Raw genomic sequence first — 19,824 nt, forward strand, 5'->3', positions numbered from 1 at the left:
GACTTGCCAGTAAGACTGATACAATTTCTTATTATATAGTCACTCTGTCCGAGACATTCAAATTAGTATAATACTGTATGTTATGTTTGGTATGGTTACATAATACAACAGGTTACTGAAGGCAAAAAAAAATGAAAGGAGGGCTGTATAATGCGAACGTCTAGCAACCTGTAACGGCTGTCTGAAAGAGGGAACCAAGGTGCAGCAGAGGATGTGTTCATCATTAGAATTTTAATTAAAAAAACAAGAGAACACTACAAAATGAACAAAAACGACAGCAAACAGTCCTGTTAGGAGAATACTCAAAAACAGAAACAATTACCCACAAAACCCAAAGGAAAAACATGCTCCTTATGTGTGACTCCCAATCAGCAGCAACGAGCTTCAGCTGTGCCTGATTGGGAGCCACACACATGGCCCAAAACAAAGAAATACCAAAACATAGAAAAAGGAACATAGAACGCCCACCCAATGTAACACCCTGGCCTAACCAAAATAAAGAACAAAAAACCCCTCTCTATGGCCAGGGCGTTACAGTACCCCCCCCCCAAAGGTGCGGACTCCGGCCGCAAAACCTGACTCTGAAGGGGAGGGTCCGGGTGGGCCTTCTTACGGCGGCGGCTCAGGTGCGGGACGTGGCCTCTGCTCCACCCTTGGCGTCGCCCTCTTAGGTGGCGCACCTGGCCGCGCCGAAGGTCTGGTGGGCGACGCTGACTGCGCCCGGCTGGCGGGCGTCCCTGGCGGCTCCGACGGCACTGACCCAGGATTCACCAGGCTGGGGAGACATGATGGATGCCTGGCCCTGGGCACAGGCACAGGACTCACCAGGCTGGGGAGACATGACAGAGGCCTGGCCCTAGGCGTAGGCACAGGACTCACCGGGCTGGCGGGCGTCCCTGGCCACTCTGGCAATTCAGGGCAGTCTGGCCACTCCGGCAGTTCAGCGCAGTCTGGCCTCTCTGGCGACTGTTGACTGGCGGGCAGCTCTGACGACTGTTGACTGGCGGGCAGCTCTGACGACTGTTGACTGGCGGGCAGCTCTGACGACTGTTGACTGGCGGGCAGCTCTGACTGCTCTGGACAGGTGAGACCCACTGGAGGCCTAGTCCTGGGAGGTGGCACAGGACGGACCAGGATGAGGAGACCCACTGGAGGCCTAGTCCTAGGAGATGGCACAGGACGGACCAGGATGGGGAGACCCACTGGAGGCCTGGTCCGAGGAGGAGGCACAGGATAAACCGGGCTGTGGGGGAGCACTGGAGTTCTGGTACGGACACTCTTTACCCACACTCCAGGCTGAATGCCCACTTTGGCCCGGCACGGGCGGAGAGCAGGCATTGGGCGAACTGGACCCTCCCAGCGCTCTGGAGACACAGTGCGCAACGCCGGCGCAGGATAACCTGGACCGAGGAGGCGCACTGGAGACCAGACGCGCTGAGCTGGCACCATCCGCCCTGGCTCGATGCCTGCACTCGCATGGCACTTGCGGGGGGCTGGTATGTAGCGCACCGGGCTTTGAACGCGCACTGGGGACACCGTGCGCTCCATAGCATAACACGGTGTCTTACCAGTACCACGCTGCTTCCGGTAAGCACGGGGAGTTGGCTTAGGTCTACCACCTGACTCCGCCAATCTCCCCGTGTGCCCCCCCCCAAAAAAATGGTGGGGCTGCCTCCCGTGTCCGTTGCGCTCCCTCTCCTCATACCAGCGCCTCTCAGCTCTTGCCGCCTCGATCTCCCACTGTGGGCGGCGATAATCCCCAGCTTGAGTCCATGGTCCTTTCCCGTCCAGGATTTCCTCCCAAGTCCATGACTCCAGATAGCCTTTCTCCTGGTGCCTCTCCTTGTGCTGCTCCTTCCTCTGCTGCTTGGTCCGTTGTTGGTGGGTAATTCTGTAACGGCTGTCTGAAAGAGGGAACCAAGGTGCAGCAGAGGATGTGTTCATCATTAGAATTTTAATTCAAAAAACAAGAGAACACTACAAAATGAACAAAAACGACAGCAAACAGTCCTGTTAGGAGAATACTCAAAAACAGAAACAATTACCCACAAAACCCAAAGGAAAAACATGCTCCTTATGTGTGACTCCCAATCAGCAGCAACGAGCTTCAGCTGTGCCTGATTGGGAGCCACACACATGGCCCAAAACAAAGAAATACCAAAACATAGAAAAAGGAACATAGAACGCCCACCCAATGTAACACCCTGGCCTAACCAAAATAAAGAACAAAAAACCCCTCTCTATGGCCAGGGCGTTACACAACCCAAAGGTTGCGTGTTTGAATCTCATCATGGACAACTTTAGCATTTTAGCTAATTTGCAACTACTTACTCCTTTTTAGGTACTTTGCAACTACTTAGCATATTAGCTAACCTCAACCATAATCCTTTAACCCAACTCCTAACCCTAAGATTAACCCTAACCTTAACCCTAACCCTAACAGTAACCATAACCTTATCCCTAACCTTAACCCCTAACCTTAACCCCTAGCCTAGCTAACGTCAGCCACTTAGCTAACATTAGGTTAGCCACCTAGCTAACATTAGCCACAACAAATTATGAATTCGTAACAAATCCAGTGTTGTTGTTAGCATATATTGCAGCTTCATTACAATCCTTGACTTGTCAGTAAGACTGATAAAACTATGAATCCTAATTTGATATAATCAGATAATGAATATGTGTCCATGCTTTTGAGCTTGGTATGTTGCTGCAGCCATATGACATTATGTGCTGTTGCCGTGTGAGTGGTCATGCAGGGCCAGGGGGGCTGAGAGGATTGCACTTAGAGTCAATTAGCAGCCCTCTGCTCAAGAGCTCAGATGCATTTTTCTTTATTCATCCCTACATTAAATGCAATTTTGTTAATGTATAGTCACTCTGTCCGGGACACTGAAATGAGTATGATATGTTGCGTTTTGTGTGGTTACATAAGACAGAAGGTTATTTAAGGAGGGAGGTATAACATGAACGTCTACCAACCCAAAGGTTGCGTGTTCGATTTTCATCATGGACAACTTTAGCATTTTAGGTAATTAACAACTTTGCAACTACTTAGCACCACAAATTAATACATACCATACCAAACATGCATATCATACTAATGTGAGTGTCAAAGATTTTTGTTTACTATGTTACGTCTACCCCTGAGTCCAGGTTGCAGCTGCAGCGCTAACCTGGAAACTTTCCACTTGATGTTAGATCAAGATTGTGTATTATTTGAGGAAGACAAGCCATGACTTTCAGGATAGTTTCAGTGATATAGCATAATTTATCTAGCATTTAGATGATTGCCCCTTAGAGTAATCACATTTTGATCAATGTTTGATTTCATGTTTGATTGGTAATTAGATATCTGTTCAAATAATTAACATTCACTGCTATTGAGACATTTGCTGCAATTTTCTATGAAGGGCATGAGAACACTTACAAACAGTACACAAATCCCATGAGAGAATTCCATGGCAGTATCAAAATACACTACCGTTAACAGTTCTGATGCACTGTGTGACATAACACCGTGATGTAAGAGGTAAGTACAAAGCAACCAAAAACGATTAGAAAAATAATAATATCGAACCAACCAACATACATTTCACAAAATCTGTCAACCTTACCTGTACATGTGACCAGATTCATGTGGCTCTGTGTATTATCGACTAGGTTTTCCCTCAAGAAGTGAACGTGACCAGAGCAAGAGGCAGAGGATGAGAGAGTAAAAACAAGAGTACTTACAGTTCGAATTGGATTGAGAACTTTCTGTATAGGATGACAGCAATAGTGGTGAGGACCATCGTAGTTGTGCACATGGTCCTATCACATGTATCCCATTTTGGGACTGCAGCTGGGTTAGAACACGGACTATTCCTCCCATTGAGGGAGAGTAGAATGATTCCTGTGGCTCTCAAGCTAGTGGCAAGATTAGCCTGTTGGATTAGCTCAGATCAGGGGAAAGCCCTGTTGCAGGGGCAGGAGGTAAACAGAATGTAGTGTTTATGGTTTGAGCTCAACCTTTTAATCCTCCATCGCCACTAGTGTAGCTTTACAGGGGCACTATGTGCTGTGGCCATTCATGTGGTGTGGGCTGAACTAGCGCTGCAGGGCTGTCATGGACCCTGATTTTGCTGTAGTAGCATACTCTTATGCTTAAAGTCATAATGAGTGTTTTGTCTTTATTGTGTAATGTCTCAGGGCTTTGATAGAGTAGCCTATATTAAACAAAGAATGCATGCACTTGTAGGCTACTAGAATTCTTGAGTTTACTTGTGTAAAATCATTTATGTACTGAAAACCTTGATTAAGCCTTCATTTTGGGGACAAAGCATAGCTGTCTCAATGTTTGTGTGTGTTCTTGTTCATGTCATTGTTTTCAGTATCAGATTCGGCATATATGTAAATAACATATCACTAGTAGTTCTATTGCACCTTCATAGAAGTTATTAAGTAATCCAGACTCATTATACTAATGTATTGTTACTGCACCTTCTATTGTGTAATGATATCTATATACAGTAGGTTGGTATGGGGGAGCACATACGGTACACAAGTCTTTATTGATGCTGGTGTGAAAGGCCACATGTGCACTTGTGTTCCCACAACAATCAATAATGTGCAGGGAGAGGTGGCTGGATTCAGAACTGAGCAACACTCTCTCTGAGTGTCTCGTGACATGGGAGGTATAAATACCTTTAGGCCTCCTGCTAATCCACCTATCGTTAGGACTGCTGACTCACAGGCAGTAGGCCACAGCAGGAGGAAAGAGAGTGCTAATACCTCACAGTGAAAAACAAGGGATTAAGAATAATATGCATGTCATGATTTCCATTATAGATATCATAATTGTTTTGGTTTATTATGTTATTATGCAGATACAGGGATTGATAAAAAACATTTACATTGCTTAAATGTGGACACCACACCTCACAAGTTATTTCTAATTTTGTGAGACAGTGAAGTGGATCTGATTCTGAAGGGTGACTGATTCTGAAATACAATATACTGCACAGGAAACACCAGCAAAGCATCACATGAAATGAACAAAGATCTTGATGTCAGTGTCAGGAATAAAGAAAGGCACAACCCAGGTTAACAACTGAGGGATTAGCAGAAGACCTACTCTCCCCTGTATATCTGTTTTTGGTGTAAAGATAAAAACATGTGTATGAGTGTACGTTTAGACTGTCTCTATGACATAATACAGTTCTTATGTCTGCCAATCCTCAATCTTCAACATAATCTCATGGCAATGTAACTGAAGAGACATCCAAGATTCTATGAGTCTGTGTAGGGCTTATGCTCTATCTCAAACATTAATGCATACACACATATGGCCATTCACATACATTCCAACCAAAGTCAGCACAAACCACTACCCCATCCTTCATAAGAGAGTCCATCAGAAGAACACACCCCACAGTGGGGCATGGGAAAGATACATGGAGGGAGCCATGATAATACATAGGAAGATTCTATGAGCTCTGGAAAGATACATTTCTTCCCTTGAATGGTCAGACGTAGATCGTCGTCCTCCTAAGCCAAGGCCCAGTAGCAGTCAGTCTCCGGGAGTCCACAGCAGTCACTGACGGTAGACCCAGACAGACAGATGGTTCACACAGCAGAGCTGGAGGCCCAGCCCACCTCCTCATACACGCCTTTCACGTGCCAGTAAACGGCATCCAGCAGTTTGGTCCACGCCCCTGCCACCTCTGGAGTGATGCAATCAGGAAAGTCTTCAACCAGCACCTCCAGAATCACCCCACACAGGATCTGAGAAAGAGAGAGAGGGAAATGGAATGAGTGATACATTTGCTTTGGTGTGCCTGTGGATAATGGTTATGTGAAAACATGTTGCCTGGTGCTTCCTCACCTTGAAGTAGACAGGCTCCACCTTGTGTCTGAGTGCATGGGCCTTGCCCAGCAGCTTCAGAACAGACACCATCTTGTCCCCGTCATGGAGGTTCTCCACCAGGGTGTTGATGGCGTTCATCACCCTGCGTGAGTGCTTCCTGAGCTGGGCACTCCTCTCCAGCTCCTCAGGGTCCTCCACCTGTTGGAACTGGCTAAAGTACTGCTTGGAGGAGGGGCAGTTCACAAAGAGCCTGTAGAAGAAAGGAGGTGCATTACTTGGCCCAGTGAGATATTATAAGTAAACATAGTTGAAGCGTGTTGACACAGCTGCAGAGCAGGTTTCCCTTTTAATGTTTAACCACTTTCCAGGTTCTGTACAGGTTATGCTTTATTTACTCAACCATGGCCTGAGCACAAGCATGTGCTATACAAATACAAGATAACTGTGTTTGTAAAAACATACATTTCTTCTAGCTGATAAGGCAGAAGAAATGTTTGTCAGTTAACAAAAAAACTGAGTGAAGAAAAAAAAACAAGCACAATTATATCATGTAGAGCAAGGCATTGGTAAGAATCTATACAGTATCACACCCAGCCTATCATCATGCTACAGGTCTGTGTACATCCCGGCATTGGTAAGAATCTATACAGTATCACACCCAGCCTATCATCATGCTACAGGTCTGTGTACATCCCGGCATTGGTAAGAATCTATACAGTATCACACCCAGCCTATCATCATGCTACAGGTCTGTGTACATCCCGGCATTGGTAAGAATCTATACAGTATCACACCCAGCCTGTCATCATGCTACAGGTCTGTGTACATCCCGGCATTGGTAAGAATCTATACAGTATCACACCCAGCCTGTCATCATGCTACAGGTCTGTGTACATCCCGGCATTGGTAAGAATCTATACAGTATCACACCCAGCCTGTCATCAGGCTACAGGTCAAATAAAATAAAATCAAAGTTTATTTGTCACATGCGCCGAATACAACAGGTGTAGACCTTACAGTGAAATGCTTATTTACAGGCTCTGACCAATCATGCAAAAAAGGTGTTAGGTGAACAATAGTTAAGTAAAGAAATAAAACAACAGTAAAAAGAGGCTATATACAGTAGCGAGGCTATAAAAGTAGCGAGGCTATATACAGACACTGGTTAGTCAGGCTGATTGAGGTAGTATATACATGTAGATATGGTTAAAGTGACTATGCATACATGATGAACAGAGAGTAGCAGTAGCGTAAAAGAGGGGTTGGCGGGTGGCGGGACACAATGCAGATAGCCCGGTTAGCCAATGTGCGGGAGCACTGGTTGGTCGGCCCAATTGAAGTAGTATGTACATGAATGTATAGTTAAAGTCACTATGCGTATATGATAAACAGAGAGTAGTAGCAGCATAAAAAGAGGGGTGCACACAATGCAAATACCCATTTGATTACCTGTTGAGGAGTCTTATGGCTTGGGGGTAAAAACTGTTGAGAAGCCTTTTTGTCCTAGACTTGGCACTCCGGTACCGCTTGCCATGCGGTAGTAGAGAGAACAGTCTATGACTGGGGTGGCTGGGGTCGTTGACAATTTTTAGGGCCTTCCTCTGACACCGCCTGGTGTAGAGGTCCTGGATGGCGGCAGCTTAGCCCCAGTGATGTACTGGACCGTACGCACTACCCTCTGTAGTGCCTTGCGGTCAGAGGCCGAGCAATTGCTGTACAAGGTAGTGATGCAACCAGTCAGGATGCTCTCGATGTTGCAGCTGTAGAACCTTTTGAGGATCTCAGGACCCATGCCAAATCTTTTTAGTTTCCTGAGGGGGAATAGGCTTTGTCGTGCCCTCTTCACGACTGTCTTGGTGTGTTTGGACCATTCTAGTTTGTTGTTGATGTGGACACCAAGGAATTCAAAGCTGTCAACCTGCTCCACTACAGCCCCGTCGATGAGAATGGAGGCGTGCTCGGTCCTCCTTTTCCTGTAGTCCACAGTCATCTCCTTAGTCTTAGTTACGTTGAGGGATAGGTTGCTATTCTGGCACCACCCGGCCAGGTCTCTGACCTCCTCCCTATAGGCTGTCTCGTCGTTGTCGGTGATCAGGCCTACCACTATTGTGTCGTCTGCAAACTTAATGATGGTGTTGGAGTCGTGCCTGGCCATGCAGTCGTGGGTGAACAGGGAGTACAGGAGGGGACTGAGCACGCACCCCTGTGGAGCTCCAGTGTTGAGGATCAGCGTGGCTGATGTGTTGCTACCTACCCTCACCACCTGGGGGCAACCCGTCAGGAAGTCCAGAATCCAGTTGCAGAGGGAGGTGTTTAGTCTCAGGATCCTTAGCTTAGTGATGAGCTTTGAGGGTACTATGGTGTTGAATGCTGAGCTGTAGTCAATGAATAGCATTCTCACATAAGTGTTTATTTTGTCCAGGCGGGAAAGGGCAGTGTGGAGTGCAATAGAGATTGCATCATCTGTGGATCTGTTTGGGCGGTATGCAAATTGGAGTGGGTCTAGGGTTTCTGGAATAATGGTGTTGATGTGAGCCATTACCAACCTTTCAAAGTACTTGTCAGTGAAGACACCTGCCAGTTGGTCAGCACATGCCCGGAGCACACGTCCTGGTAATCCGTCTGGCCCCGCAGCCTTGTGTATGTTGACCTGTTTAAAGGTCTTACTCACATCGGCTACGGAGAGTGTGATCACACAGTCGTCCGGAACAGCTGATGCTCTCATGCATGCCTCAGTGTTGCTTGCCTCGAAGCGAGCATAGAAGTGATTTAGCTCGTCTGGTAGGCTCGTGTCACTGGGCAGCTCGCGGCTGTGCTTCCCTTTGTAGTCTGTAATGGTTTGCAAGCCCTGCCACATAAGACAAGCGTCAGAGCCGGTGTAGTATGATTCAATCTTAGCCCTGTATTGACGCTTTGTCTGTTTGATGGTTCGTCGCAGGGCATAGCAAGATTTCTTGTAAGCTTCCGGGTTTAGAGTCCCGCACCTTGAAAGCGACAGCTCTACCCTTTAGCTCAGTGCGAATGTTGCCTGTAATCCATGGCTTCTGGTTGGGGTATGTACGTACAGTCACTGTGGGGACGACATCCTCGATGCACTTATTGATAAAGCCAGTGACTGATGTGGTGTACTCCTCAATGCCATCGGAAGAATCCCGGAATATGTTCCAGTCTGTGATAGCAAAACAGTCCTGTAGTTTAGCATCTGCTTCACCTGACCACTTTTTTATTGACCGAGTCACTGGTGCTTCCTGCTTTAATTTTTGGTTGTAAGCAGGAATCAGGAGGATAGAGTTGTGGATTTTGTACATCCTGGCATTTCGGTGGCTACTGCTATGTTCTCCTGAGTCTAGGAGTCCTGTTGGTCCAGGTGATTGTTTTATTTGGAAAAAGATGCACTGGGTACAACCCAGGCGATAACACGGTATAACGATTCCACTTGTTTCCAATGTGGTCCCTGATGTCTGGTCTCAGTGGCTGACAGTGACTGTATACAAACTGCACAGCTCTCCCCTACAACTCACAAAGCTGGTGTTTCATCATCTCCATGTCTGGCCATAGGATTAGCAGACCAACAGTGAAGTGCGCTAATGAAATTGAGATGGTTAGTTGGTTGCTTGTGTAATTACACACTGAAATAAACGGTCAGAATGGCTGTGTGTACTCAGGCAGCAGTGACTTCATCTGCTGCTTCCCTCTCACTGTGTTACTGTCGGGGTTGGAGACAATTAGCTCTACATCATAGGGATATACCATATGGTTGTTTTGGACGGATGCACCTACACCCACACTCATGTTCAACATTGTTGTGCTACAGTATTTGTGTATTTCTGTCAGCTCTTGTAAACACCTAAACAATTATTAGGATAAGACATATACCTTATGTACCACACATCTAATTCTCTACCATATAAAAACAGAATAACTCCAACAATGATATAGGTTTTCTTTGTGGAATAAACTGGTTTGAACACTGGAGACCACATTGTGAAAGAGAATAGTATTGAGTAATAAACTACAGCCTACAGTGACCAGGACAGATACAATACAGCTGTCTGTGTGTATCTGTTCCAGATGTCCCCTACCTCTATCCTTTTAAAACCCATAACAAAAAATGGAAGCTTTATGGGGAAGCCATTGTGTTTCGATGAAAGCACATGGCTTCCACTACCTTCACCTGTGAAATCAAGTGTTGGGAGGAAGCAGACAAGGAAGACAGAGGAGGGGGTGTCTCATTTTCTTCTGCTTAAAATGGAGGGTCTATGCAATGACATTCAATTGTAAAGCCATATCCTCTGTTTCACTCATAAGTAGCGAAGACAGTGGTGTTTAATCTCTCCCTTGACCTATGGTGGCTGCATATAAATAGCCTCATTAGTGTTTTATAATCATCAGCCTGTTAATCCTACTCTGGGATAGGGCTCATTTCTGAGATAGTTGCATGGCTGTTCTAAAAGTGACATACTTGCCCTGAGTGGAAATTGTATAGGTATTTGATAAATGCAAATAGAACTACATATGGATACCCTGGATTGTGTTACAATAAGATGTGCTGATGCAACACTTTCAGAGAGCTATGGGTATTTTGCATTGGATATTTTAGTTATTTAGAGAGCTAAATTAACCAAGCATCGCTTTTAGTATTAAACTGACAGAGAGAGAGAGCAGTTGAGGTTTGAGGTTTGACATTATACTTGAACATGCCTTCAAATCTCCAAAGATGCCAAAGATTCAAAGACCCCTTGACAGCTAAAGTTCACTCCTTGTAAGTGATCCATGTCACCATATAATACTACAGGCATTTGGAATGCCTCAGAGCAATTTGAGGCTTAAGATGTTTTAACCTGTTTAGGATAGGGGGCAGTATTTTCACGGCCGGATAAAAAACGTACCCGATTTAATCTGGTTATTACTCCTGCCCAGAAACTAGAATATGCATATAATTAGTAGATGTGGATAGAAAACACCCTAAAGTTTCTAAAACTGTTTGAATGGTGTCTGTGAGTATAACAGAACTCATATGGCAGGCCAAAACCTGAGAAGATTCCATACAGGAAGTGCCCTCTCTGACCATTTCTTGTCCTTCTATAGCCTCTTTATGGAAAATAGAGGATCTCTGCTGTAACGTGACATTTTCTAAGGCTCCCATAGGCTCTCAGAAGGCACCAGAACGGGGAATGATGACTCTGCAGTCCCTGGGCGAAAAACAGTAGGGGTTTTGGAAAGTGGTCGCTCTGAGAACAATGACACGGGTGCGCGCGTGCATGTGAAGACACCATTTTCTATTTTCAGTGTTTGAACCGGTCGGAATATTATCGCTATTTTACGAGAAAAATCGCATAAAAATGTATTTTAAACAGCGTTTGACATGCTTCGAAGTACGGTAATGGAATATTTACAATTTTTTTGTCACGATACGCGCCGGCGCGTCACCCTTCGGATAGTGTCTTGAACGCAAAAACAAACACAGCTATTTGGATATAACTATGGATTATTTGGAACCAAAACAACATTGGGTGTTGAAGTAGAAGTCCTGGGAGTGCATTCTGACGAAGAACAGCAAAGGTAATCCAATTTTTCTTATAGTAAATCTGAGTTTGGTGAGTGCCAAACTTGGTGGGTGTCAAAATAGCTAGCCATGATGGCCGGGCTATCTACTCAGAATATTGCAAAATGTGCTTTCACCGAAAAGCTATTTTCAAATCGGACATGCATAAAGGAGTTCTGTATCTATAATTTTTAAAATAATTGTTATGTTTTTTGTGAATGTTTATCGTGAGTAATTTAGTAAATTCACCGGAAGTTTTCGGTGGGTATGCTAGTTCTGAACATCACATGCTATTGTAAAAAGCTGGTTTTTGATATAAATATGAACTTGATTGAACAAAACATGCATGTATTGTATAACATAATGTCCTAGGAGTGTCATCTGATGAAGATTATCAAAGGTTAGTGCTGCATTTAGCTGTGGTTTTGGTTTTTGTGACATTATATGCTAGCTTGAAAAATGGGTGTGTGATTATTTCTGGCTGGGTACTCTCCTGACATAATCTAATGTTTTGCTTTCGTTGTAAAGCCTTTTTGAAATCGGACAATGTGGTTAGATAAAGGAGAGTCTTGTCTTTAAAATGGTGTAAAATAGTCATATGTTTGAAAAATTGAAGTTTTGGGATTTTTGAGGAGTTTGTAATTCGCGCCACGCTCTACCATTGGATATTGGCGAGGCGTTCCGCTAGCGGAACATCTAGATGTAAGAGGTTTTAAGTACCAGTATTCAAGTATTGCATCAAATGAAAGCATTGCAATTCATGACCAAGATTATGTCCTTTTAACTATTTAACTAACTATTTAGCAGTTTTATGGCTTGGGATGGAAGCTGTTCAGGGTCCTGCTGGTTCCAGAATTGGTGCATTGGTACCGCTTGTCGTGCGGTAGCAGAGAGAACAGTCTATGACTTCGGTGGCTGGAGTCTTAGACAATTTTTATGGCCTGCCTTTGACACAGCCTAGTATAGAGGTACTGGATGGCAGGGAGCTCGGCACCAGTGATGTAGTCAAGATGTTCTCAATGGTGTGACGTCGGCAAACTTAATGATGGTGTTGTAGTCGTGCACGGCCACACAGTCATGGGTGAACAGGGAGTACAGGAGGGGACTAAGCACGCAACCCTGAGGGTCCCTGTGTTGAGAGTCCTCACCACCTGGGGATGTCCCGGCAGGAAGTTAAGGATCCAGTTGCAGAGGTAGGTGTTCAGTCCCAGGGTCCTTAGCTTACTGATGAGCTTGGAGGGCACTATGGTATTGAACGCTAAACTATAGTCAATGAACAGCATTCTAACGTAAGTGTTCCTTTTGTCCAAGTGGGAAAGGGCAATAGAGGTTGCGTCATCTGTGGATCTGTTGGGGAGGTTAGCAAATTTGAGTCGGTCCAGGGTGTCTGGGATGATGGTGTGGATGTGAGCCATGACCAGCCTTTCAATGCATTTCATGGCTACAGATGTGAGTGCTAGTCATTTACACATGTTACCTTGGCATTCTTGTGCACAGGGACTATGGTGGTCTACTTGAAACATGTAGGTATTACAGACTGTTTCAGGGAGAGGTTCAAAATGTCAGTGAAGACACTTGCCAGCTGGTCAGCGCTTACGCTGAGTACACGTCCTGGTAATCCATCTTGTGCCCTTGTGAATGTTAACCTGTTTAAAGTTTTTACTCACATCGGCTAGGGAGAGAGTGATCGCACAGTCATCTGGAACAGCTGGTGCTCTCAGGCATGGTTCAGTGTTGCTTGCCTTGAAGCGAGCATCGATGGGATTTAGCTTGTCTGGTGGGCTTGCGTCACTGCACAGCTCGTGGCTGGGTTTCCCTTTGTAATCCATGATAGTTTGCAAACCCTGCCACCTCCGACGAGCAACAGAGCCGATGTAGTAGGATTCTTAGTCCTGTAAGCGGCAGCTGTAGCCTTTAGCTCAGTGCGGCTATTTCCTGTAATCCAGAGACTGATGTGGTAAACTCCTCAATGTCATCGGATGAGTCCTGGAACATATTCCAGTCTGTGCTAGTGAAACAGTTCTGTAGCTTTGAATTTAAAAAAAATTATAAGAAAGATCTGCTGGTAGAAATGAGGTAAGACGGATTTCAGGTTTCCTGCATCAAAATAACCAGCCACTAGGATGTGCATTTTCTAGTTTGCTTATGGCCCTATACAGCTCATTGAGTGCGGTCTTAGCACCAGCATCGGTTTGTAGTGGTAAATAGAAGTCTACGAAAAATATAAACGAAAACTCTCTTGGTACGTAGTTATTGACTCGTGAGGGGCAATGCTGTCTCATGGTGCAAACATCACCACTACAAAGGCCTTGCTCATCACAAATGGTCACAGAGGTTAGCTACTGCTTGTCTGCTGTAATATATATACAGTAAGTCATGGACGGTAGTATACCCAAAGCTATCTGCCTTTTAATGGTTTGATACAGTATAATGACCTCCTGTCCACTATGTAATGATGAATGGAGGGAGTGTCCCTGATCACCGATCTTCACGGGGCTCAATGAGGGATTAGACAGAGACATCCCTGTGAGGGTTCAGTGAGTCATGTCAGAAATCCCTGGTCTGCAGATATGTGAAATGTGATCTGCCCTCAGAGAGGGAGCACCTGCAGAGCCAAATATGTCAGATTGGAATAAGCAGCAAGATGGATTGAGCTGCACGCTTTCCCCTCTGATTCTGCCAACTGATAGGAAGGGAGCCAATTTCAGATGCAATAGCTCAGATGTGAGTGATGGCGCTCTCTCTAACAGACTGAGAGCATGCAAGTCAAGTCAATCGTCATGTTACAATCGTCACACATTGTTAAAATAACTTTCAGTTCCCTTCACTTATAGTGGGGATCATGCAAGGGTCATGGAGAGATTGTAATCTAGGTTGCAAGAACATTGTTATTTATTATACTCAACTATTGCAACACGATTTGGTAAAATTGAGCAAGATAAGGAGCCATGTGCAATTGCCATGTTGGCAATGTAATAATTAAGGAGAAGCAAACTTTAGCCTGGTTCTAAAATCAGCCTTGGTTGAGGCTCTGAACATCCCTATGATAACAAGATGCTGCTGAGAGTTTTGCTCCCTGTGGCGGCAGAAGCTGTTGCCACTGGTCAGGGGACTGCAATCACCAGCTCTGTTTGTGTGTGTGTGTGTTTGTTTGTGTGTGTGCACACATATTGTTCAGCAAGAACAATGTGTGTGCTGTGTTGAAACAGTTAGCATTCAGTAAGTTACAGCTCTTCTGTCATCAGCCCTCCACAACTCCACAAATGGAAATGGGTGCACCTAGGCAGGTTTTTCAGTGTCTTTAGACTGACAATTTCAAGATGTTATAGGCAAAAAACAAGGGAAAGAGAGTATAGGTAAAGTTTACCTGATGAGAATGGCCACCCCGACATCATCACAGTTCTGGTAGACTTTGGCCCAGGTGTCCTTGATCATCTCTCTCTCTGAGTCACAGAGTGGGTCTAGACGCTCCAGGCGATCTGCCTTTACCTCTCCCTGCTGCCTCTCCATCCAGGAGTCCTATAGTGCTGCAGGAGCGGTGTGTTGAAGACAGGTGATAAGAGTCCCCAAGAACACAACCCCCACCCAGTTCCCTTTGTTTACACAGTCTCTCTCGTTCAAACAATCCCCTCTTTATTACCCTTCTCTTGCTGAGAGACCCTCTGTCCCCTCTCAACCTTTTCTGAGTGAGTGAATGAGGAACACACTAAAAAGCGAGAGGAAGAGAGCGCACACAGAGTGAGGAGGAGCCACACACCTCTCTCTCCCCCCCTCTCTTTCTCTCCCCACCCAATTTGGTACTTGCCTATTTTCTGTTTTTGTGTATTCATCAAATCAAATTTTATTGGTCACATACACATGTTCAGCGGATGTTATTGTGGGTGTAGCGAAATGCTTCATGTTTGTGTGTGAGTGTGTGTGTGTGTGTGTGTATGGGAGGGGATATTGAGAGGAAAAGCATTCAGATTTTTCAAGAGTAATATGTGAAAAACAATTAACAGCTATAGGGCATTGTGAAAATTATCTGCATTAGACAAAATGTTATGTTTGCTCTCATATGAACACAGATAAAGGGCATTGCTCAAAAGATTAAGGTATGCTAGAAATGGAGCAGTCTTTTGTTGGTTTAGTTTTCCTCCATGAAAAAGGAAAGATCATATCAGTAACTAGAATTTTATTTCTGTTGTCCACAGGTACACTCCCTGAAGTATCAAGATGCAAATTTACAAACCTCGACATTTCATGGCTTGTTTACTGTTGGCAGTGTTATCTCCAGACATGTCTTGTTATGAATTAAGTTTGATACTCCTTTTTCTTTTGAGATTTTGCTTTGACATTGGTGTAGAAGTTACCTTATTATCTCACAATCTCCTTCTTTCCGTCCTTGTGGTTTGGTAATAATAGATACAATAACAACAGAAGGGGTTGGGGACCTAATCAACAAGAGACTTGTGGATTGGATGTGTAAGCAGAAAGTAGGTTACATGGGAGTCAAAAAATCACTATCATATAAGGGTTACAAGCTTGAGCTGATACATGTTCAACACCTTGCTTTGTGAGGTCAAATTCCTGTAAGAGTTCTTCTAAACTTCTCCATCAAGGAAATCTATGGAAAACATGAAAGATGTCCATAGAGAGCACAGTTTTTCACTTGTACTTTTTCATGAGAGGGATCGATGTTTTGCAAGATATAAACTTGAAGGAATTTGGCATCTCAATAAAGTAGTGTGAACTTGAACACATACCCAAGGATTAAGGACAGGTTTGCTGGGTGTGGACGTTGTCTTGTCAATGAAAAATATATGGGGAATAGGTTAGTCAAGCGGTGAGCAGTGCAAGCTGGAGCATGTGCCACTGTGACTGTAATTGATATTGTGAATTTGAAACACTGGACTGCTTTCCACATGATGCTAATGATCTTCCAGGGTCTTCAGTAGGCTTTAGCTTACACTCACAAGACACGGCTTGCAAAGTGTTTCACATAAAAAATATCTTTGTTACAGCACTGATCTTTCTCTTTATGTCCTGGCATATTAGTGTGTAGCCCAAACTGTTTGGACGCTACAGACAGAAGTTGGCAGATCGCCCAAAATGCTTGAGAACACCATTGTGTTCATGCAGGGGCAGAAATCCCGGGGTGGGGGGACGGGGGGAACACGACCCCCCCATCCTGGGAGAAATATGATTTGTCCCCCCCAATATATCACTGAAACATAACTATGTAATTTAAATAATATTAATAATACGCAATGAAAGCAATTGTGCTGATTATAGACACTTAATAGCGCGTTTTTAAGTTTCAAAAGATTGTGACCCCCCCACCCTTTGCCTCACAATGGTTTGATCCACTGCCAGTTCCTTAGTTGGCAAGGTAACAGAGGGGTCGTATCTACTGTCTGAAAGGCACTCAATGAACGTAACTGACGTGAGGTTAATCCAGTCAATCGCGCACACACACTAGCTGAATATGCAGAGCTAGCGCGCAAATATTAACTACTAAGCTAGCTAGTACCTATTCCATTTATGTGGCCTCGTCAAAGATGGAATCTTTGCTATCGTCAATTTATTCCAAGATCAGCATGCAGATGATGTAAATTAGTGCTTCAAAGTTCCTGTGATAAGGTTAGCGATAAACTGAAGTCCAAACTGAACAGAACTACACTCTCTTCTTCCATTGTCTATAAATATATTTAATGTTCTCGTTACAAAAGCTAAATTGTCGCAAGGGAACTTTTATTTATTTATTTTATTTCACCTTTATTTAACCCGGGTAGCAAAGATTATAGCAAACACCACTGAAACGGAATTGGTGCTCGCTAGCTTTGCAAATTCAGCTATTGTTGGAAGCCAGCCAATATCAAACAAACTATTAAAATTACAAAAGGTTGCAGCATATGTTGTGTAAATGGTGAACTCATACAGCTGTCAACTCTTGTCATTTTAATCCGTTTCACATTTGCTAGCTACCTTTTAGATCGAAGCCCAAATAGAATGATAAAAGATAAGATGATAGAAGCCCATCTCCTACTGTAAATAACCTACACACTGTGTGTGTGTAGCCAGCCAGCCAGGTAGAAAAATGGCGGACATCAGAGTATTTTTCAGTACACGAAAACGCAAAGTAAGAACCCTAGTAGCCTAATATCTCAAAGACTAGTTGATAAAATGTTCATAAGAAAGAAATGAAATTCTAATGGAAATGTTTCACAATGATGTCATTAGGCAGAGCAGGCAACAGATGGCACACAGACAGCAGAGTTGGGGACAGATATGCAGGGACAGACTGGCAGAGACAGGGAGTCTCAGGTAAGTTTGTTGAGTCTTTATTTGGCAATATTATGAAAGCTTCTCAATTTTTTTAACTTGTAAAATAGGAACATAATTAGAAAATGGATACCCCCACTCTCAACTTAAACTGGTGACTGAACTAAGATTTGTTAAAGGCAATGGTATTGCTGTTGTGATTAGTTGTGTAGTTTTGGGTACCGGTAGTTAGGAGTACGGCAAACACCTTATTTCTTTGGTTCCTCAATATACATTTACCATATTACAATGTAGGCTATGTGTTACAGCACTACTTTTGGTGTCCCCCTCAGGAATTGCTCTTGAGAAAATGTCATGTAATTGTCCCCTCCAAAGTTGATATCAGATTTTCGCCCCTGTGTTCATGAGAGTCTCATCTTCCATAGAGGGGTCCTAATAGTTTTCTAGGCCAAACCGTTTGGACGCTACAGACGATTTCGTGAGAAGACAGATTTTCGGGATAAATCATGGTTGGACAAACACCGCTCTAGCTTGGTCACCTTTCACCGCAGATGCGGAAGAGCGACATAGGCAAATGCAGTGGATTGAGACACATCCAATGAAAAAATAAATAAACAGATCTCTAGCTTAAACTGACAGCTTTTGATGTTTATTTATTTTTTATTATGCTAATTAGATTTCCACAGGGGCGCTGACATCAACCTTAGGGGTGACGGATTTTGATGGCCATTTTTTTATTACGTTACTTAGATTGACACACGGGTCTGATTAAAACTTGACAGTTGTTTACCTCTTGAGGTAATTTTGGCAATTGCAAGAAGAAACCAAATGAACAGGAACCACCCACCCATACACACACACAAACATCACAGGTGCTAAAATGTTTCCATGCTTATTTCATACATAGCCTAAAGGAAAACATGAATGTATTGTTTTTGGGTATCCTTTGTAGGATAGATAGATCAAAGATGTCCTGTCAACACAGCAGTAGTACATCACATCAGCACTATCCGCATGATGATTGCTGCAAGAAGAAAATCAGATGTTCAACTAAACTCTTGACTTCAAGCCCAAAGTTCGGCAGATGGCGATATTGAATCATTTCATCTTACCGTCCAAACGCATTGTATGCAGCCGGCAATACATTCGTATCCCTAGTGGACCTTTTTGTACCTGAAACTTTCTCCATTCAGGCTGCATAGGCTTCACCTTCCTCATTAGCTTTATTTAATGGAGATAAGGTGGAAAAAATGGGGAAAATATGCATACGTTCCTTATGAAAAAACATTTTCCACTGCCCTGCTAGAGTGGCTAAATGTTAATCCAGGATGTTGTGTATCGCGTTCAGCCAATCAGGTTGCAGCAGTCTGTTTTTTCACCCTTAACCTAATAGAGCCCCACAGTGGAGTCGTCATAATACAAATAAAACCTAGTGGTCAAACAGGGAAATGATTCCAATCATTTTTACACAATTTGTTTTTCCCATAGGGGATTTTAGAAACACTTAAAATAAGGGCTGTGTTTCGTGTAGGCTTACATTGGCATGGTGTTTTGATAACCATGTAAATCTCTCTGAGTTTTATCAAAATATTCGGCTCTATCTATTCTCATATAATCGAAAATGCTAATTAGCATCAAAGTAGACATCATGCAAGACTACAAATCCCTGCATGCTCCTGACTGATCTTTTCGACTCATTAAGTCAAAATAACAAATCTTTTGACTAATTTCGTTCATTTGAATAAGTAATGCCCAGAGCACGCAGGACCACCTACCAGCAAATGATGAACTAAAAACTCCAAAGTCATGATTCTTACAAGCCTCTCATTCACATCTCACAAATCCAGCCCAGTGGCGCAGCTGTCTAAGGTGCTGCATCTCAATGCAAGAGGTGTCACTACATTCCCTGGTTCAAATCCAGGCTGTATCACATATGTCCCATATGTCGGTGCACAATTGGCCCAGTGTTGTCTGGGTTTGGCTGGGGTGGGCCATCATTCGAAATAAGAATTTGTTCTTATTAACTGACTTGCCTGGTTAAATAAAATACGACAGAATAAGATGGACGGTGAAATGAAACGACTCAATATCGCTGTCTGCCGGCCTTTGGGCTACTTGACCCCCAGTGCAGGAATCTATGTAACCAATTGATTCAAAAACACTCCCG

At 43.9% G+C, this 19,824-nt stretch overlaps 2 protein-coding genes across 3 annotated transcripts; both read right to left on the reverse strand.

Annotated features, from left to right (window-relative positions):
• Positions 1 to 212: 212 nt before the first annotated feature.
• LOC145874170 (uncharacterized) lies at positions 213 to 4,684 on the reverse strand. 2 transcript variants are annotated; one of them, XM_082971462.1, is made up of 2 exons: positions 3,736 to 4,684; positions 213 to 1,904 (listed from the first exon to the last, which is right to left on the reverse strand). In XM_082971462.1, exons 1-2 carry the CDS (start codon positions 3,872 to 3,874, stop codon positions 610 to 612), a joined length of 1,434 nt encoding a protein of 477 aa, XP_082827588.1. In that variant the 5' UTR covers positions 3,875 to 4,684; the 3' UTR covers positions 213 to 609. The 2 variants fall into 2 exon arrangements, with proteins under 2 accessions (XP_082827588.1, XP_082827589.1); XM_082971463.1 differs by lacking the exon at positions 3,736 to 4,684 and adding an exon at positions 3,618 to 3,729.
• Positions 4,685 to 4,824: 140 nt separating this feature from the next.
• Positions 4,825 to 15,106, reverse strand: LOC106601402 (cytoglobin-2). The gene is made up of 3 exons (XM_014193593.3): positions 14,761 to 15,106; positions 5,867 to 6,098; positions 4,825 to 5,766 (listed from the first exon to the last, which is right to left on the reverse strand). The coding sequence occupies exons 1-3, from the start codon at positions 14,901 to 14,903 to the stop codon at positions 5,608 to 5,610; spliced, it is 534 nt and encodes a 177-aa protein (XP_014049068.1). The 5' UTR covers positions 14,904 to 15,106; the 3' UTR covers positions 4,825 to 5,607.
• Between the last annotated feature and the right edge of the window lie 4,718 nt (positions 15,107 to 19,824).

This window comes from Salmo salar, chromosome 03, assembly GCF_965601325.2.
Source record: "Salmo salar chromosome 03, fSalSal1, whole genome shotgun sequence".
In the NCBI taxonomy this organism is placed as follows: Eukaryota; Metazoa; Chordata; class Actinopteri; order Salmoniformes; family Salmonidae; genus Salmo; species Salmo salar.

What these genes read in the sequence shown, in the direction of transcription:
- LOC145874170 (XM_082971462.1), bottom strand. Translation starts at nt 3,874, where the DNA reads ATGGGAGGAATAGTCCGTGTTCTAACCCAGCTGCAGTCCCAAAATGGG. An exon ending in TTCTCAATCCAATTCGAACT is followed by an intron (nt 1,905 to 3,735) that starts GTAAGTACTCTT and finishes TCCCTCTTTCAG; the next exon opens with ACAGCCGTTACAGAATTACC.
- LOC106601402 (XM_014193593.3), bottom strand. Translation starts at nt 14,903, where the DNA reads ATGGAGAGGCAGCAGGGAGAGGTAAAGGCAGATCGCCTGGAGCGTCTA. An exon ending in GGGGTGGCCATTCTCATCAG is followed by an intron (nt 6,099 to 14,760) that starts GTAAACTTTACC and finishes TTTCTTCTACAG; the next exon opens with GCTCTTTGTGAACTGCCCCT. An exon ending in TGGAGCCTGTCTACTTCAAG is followed by an intron (nt 5,767 to 5,866) that starts GTGAGGAAGCAC and finishes TCTCTTTCTCAG; the next exon opens with ATCCTGTGTGGGGTGATTCT.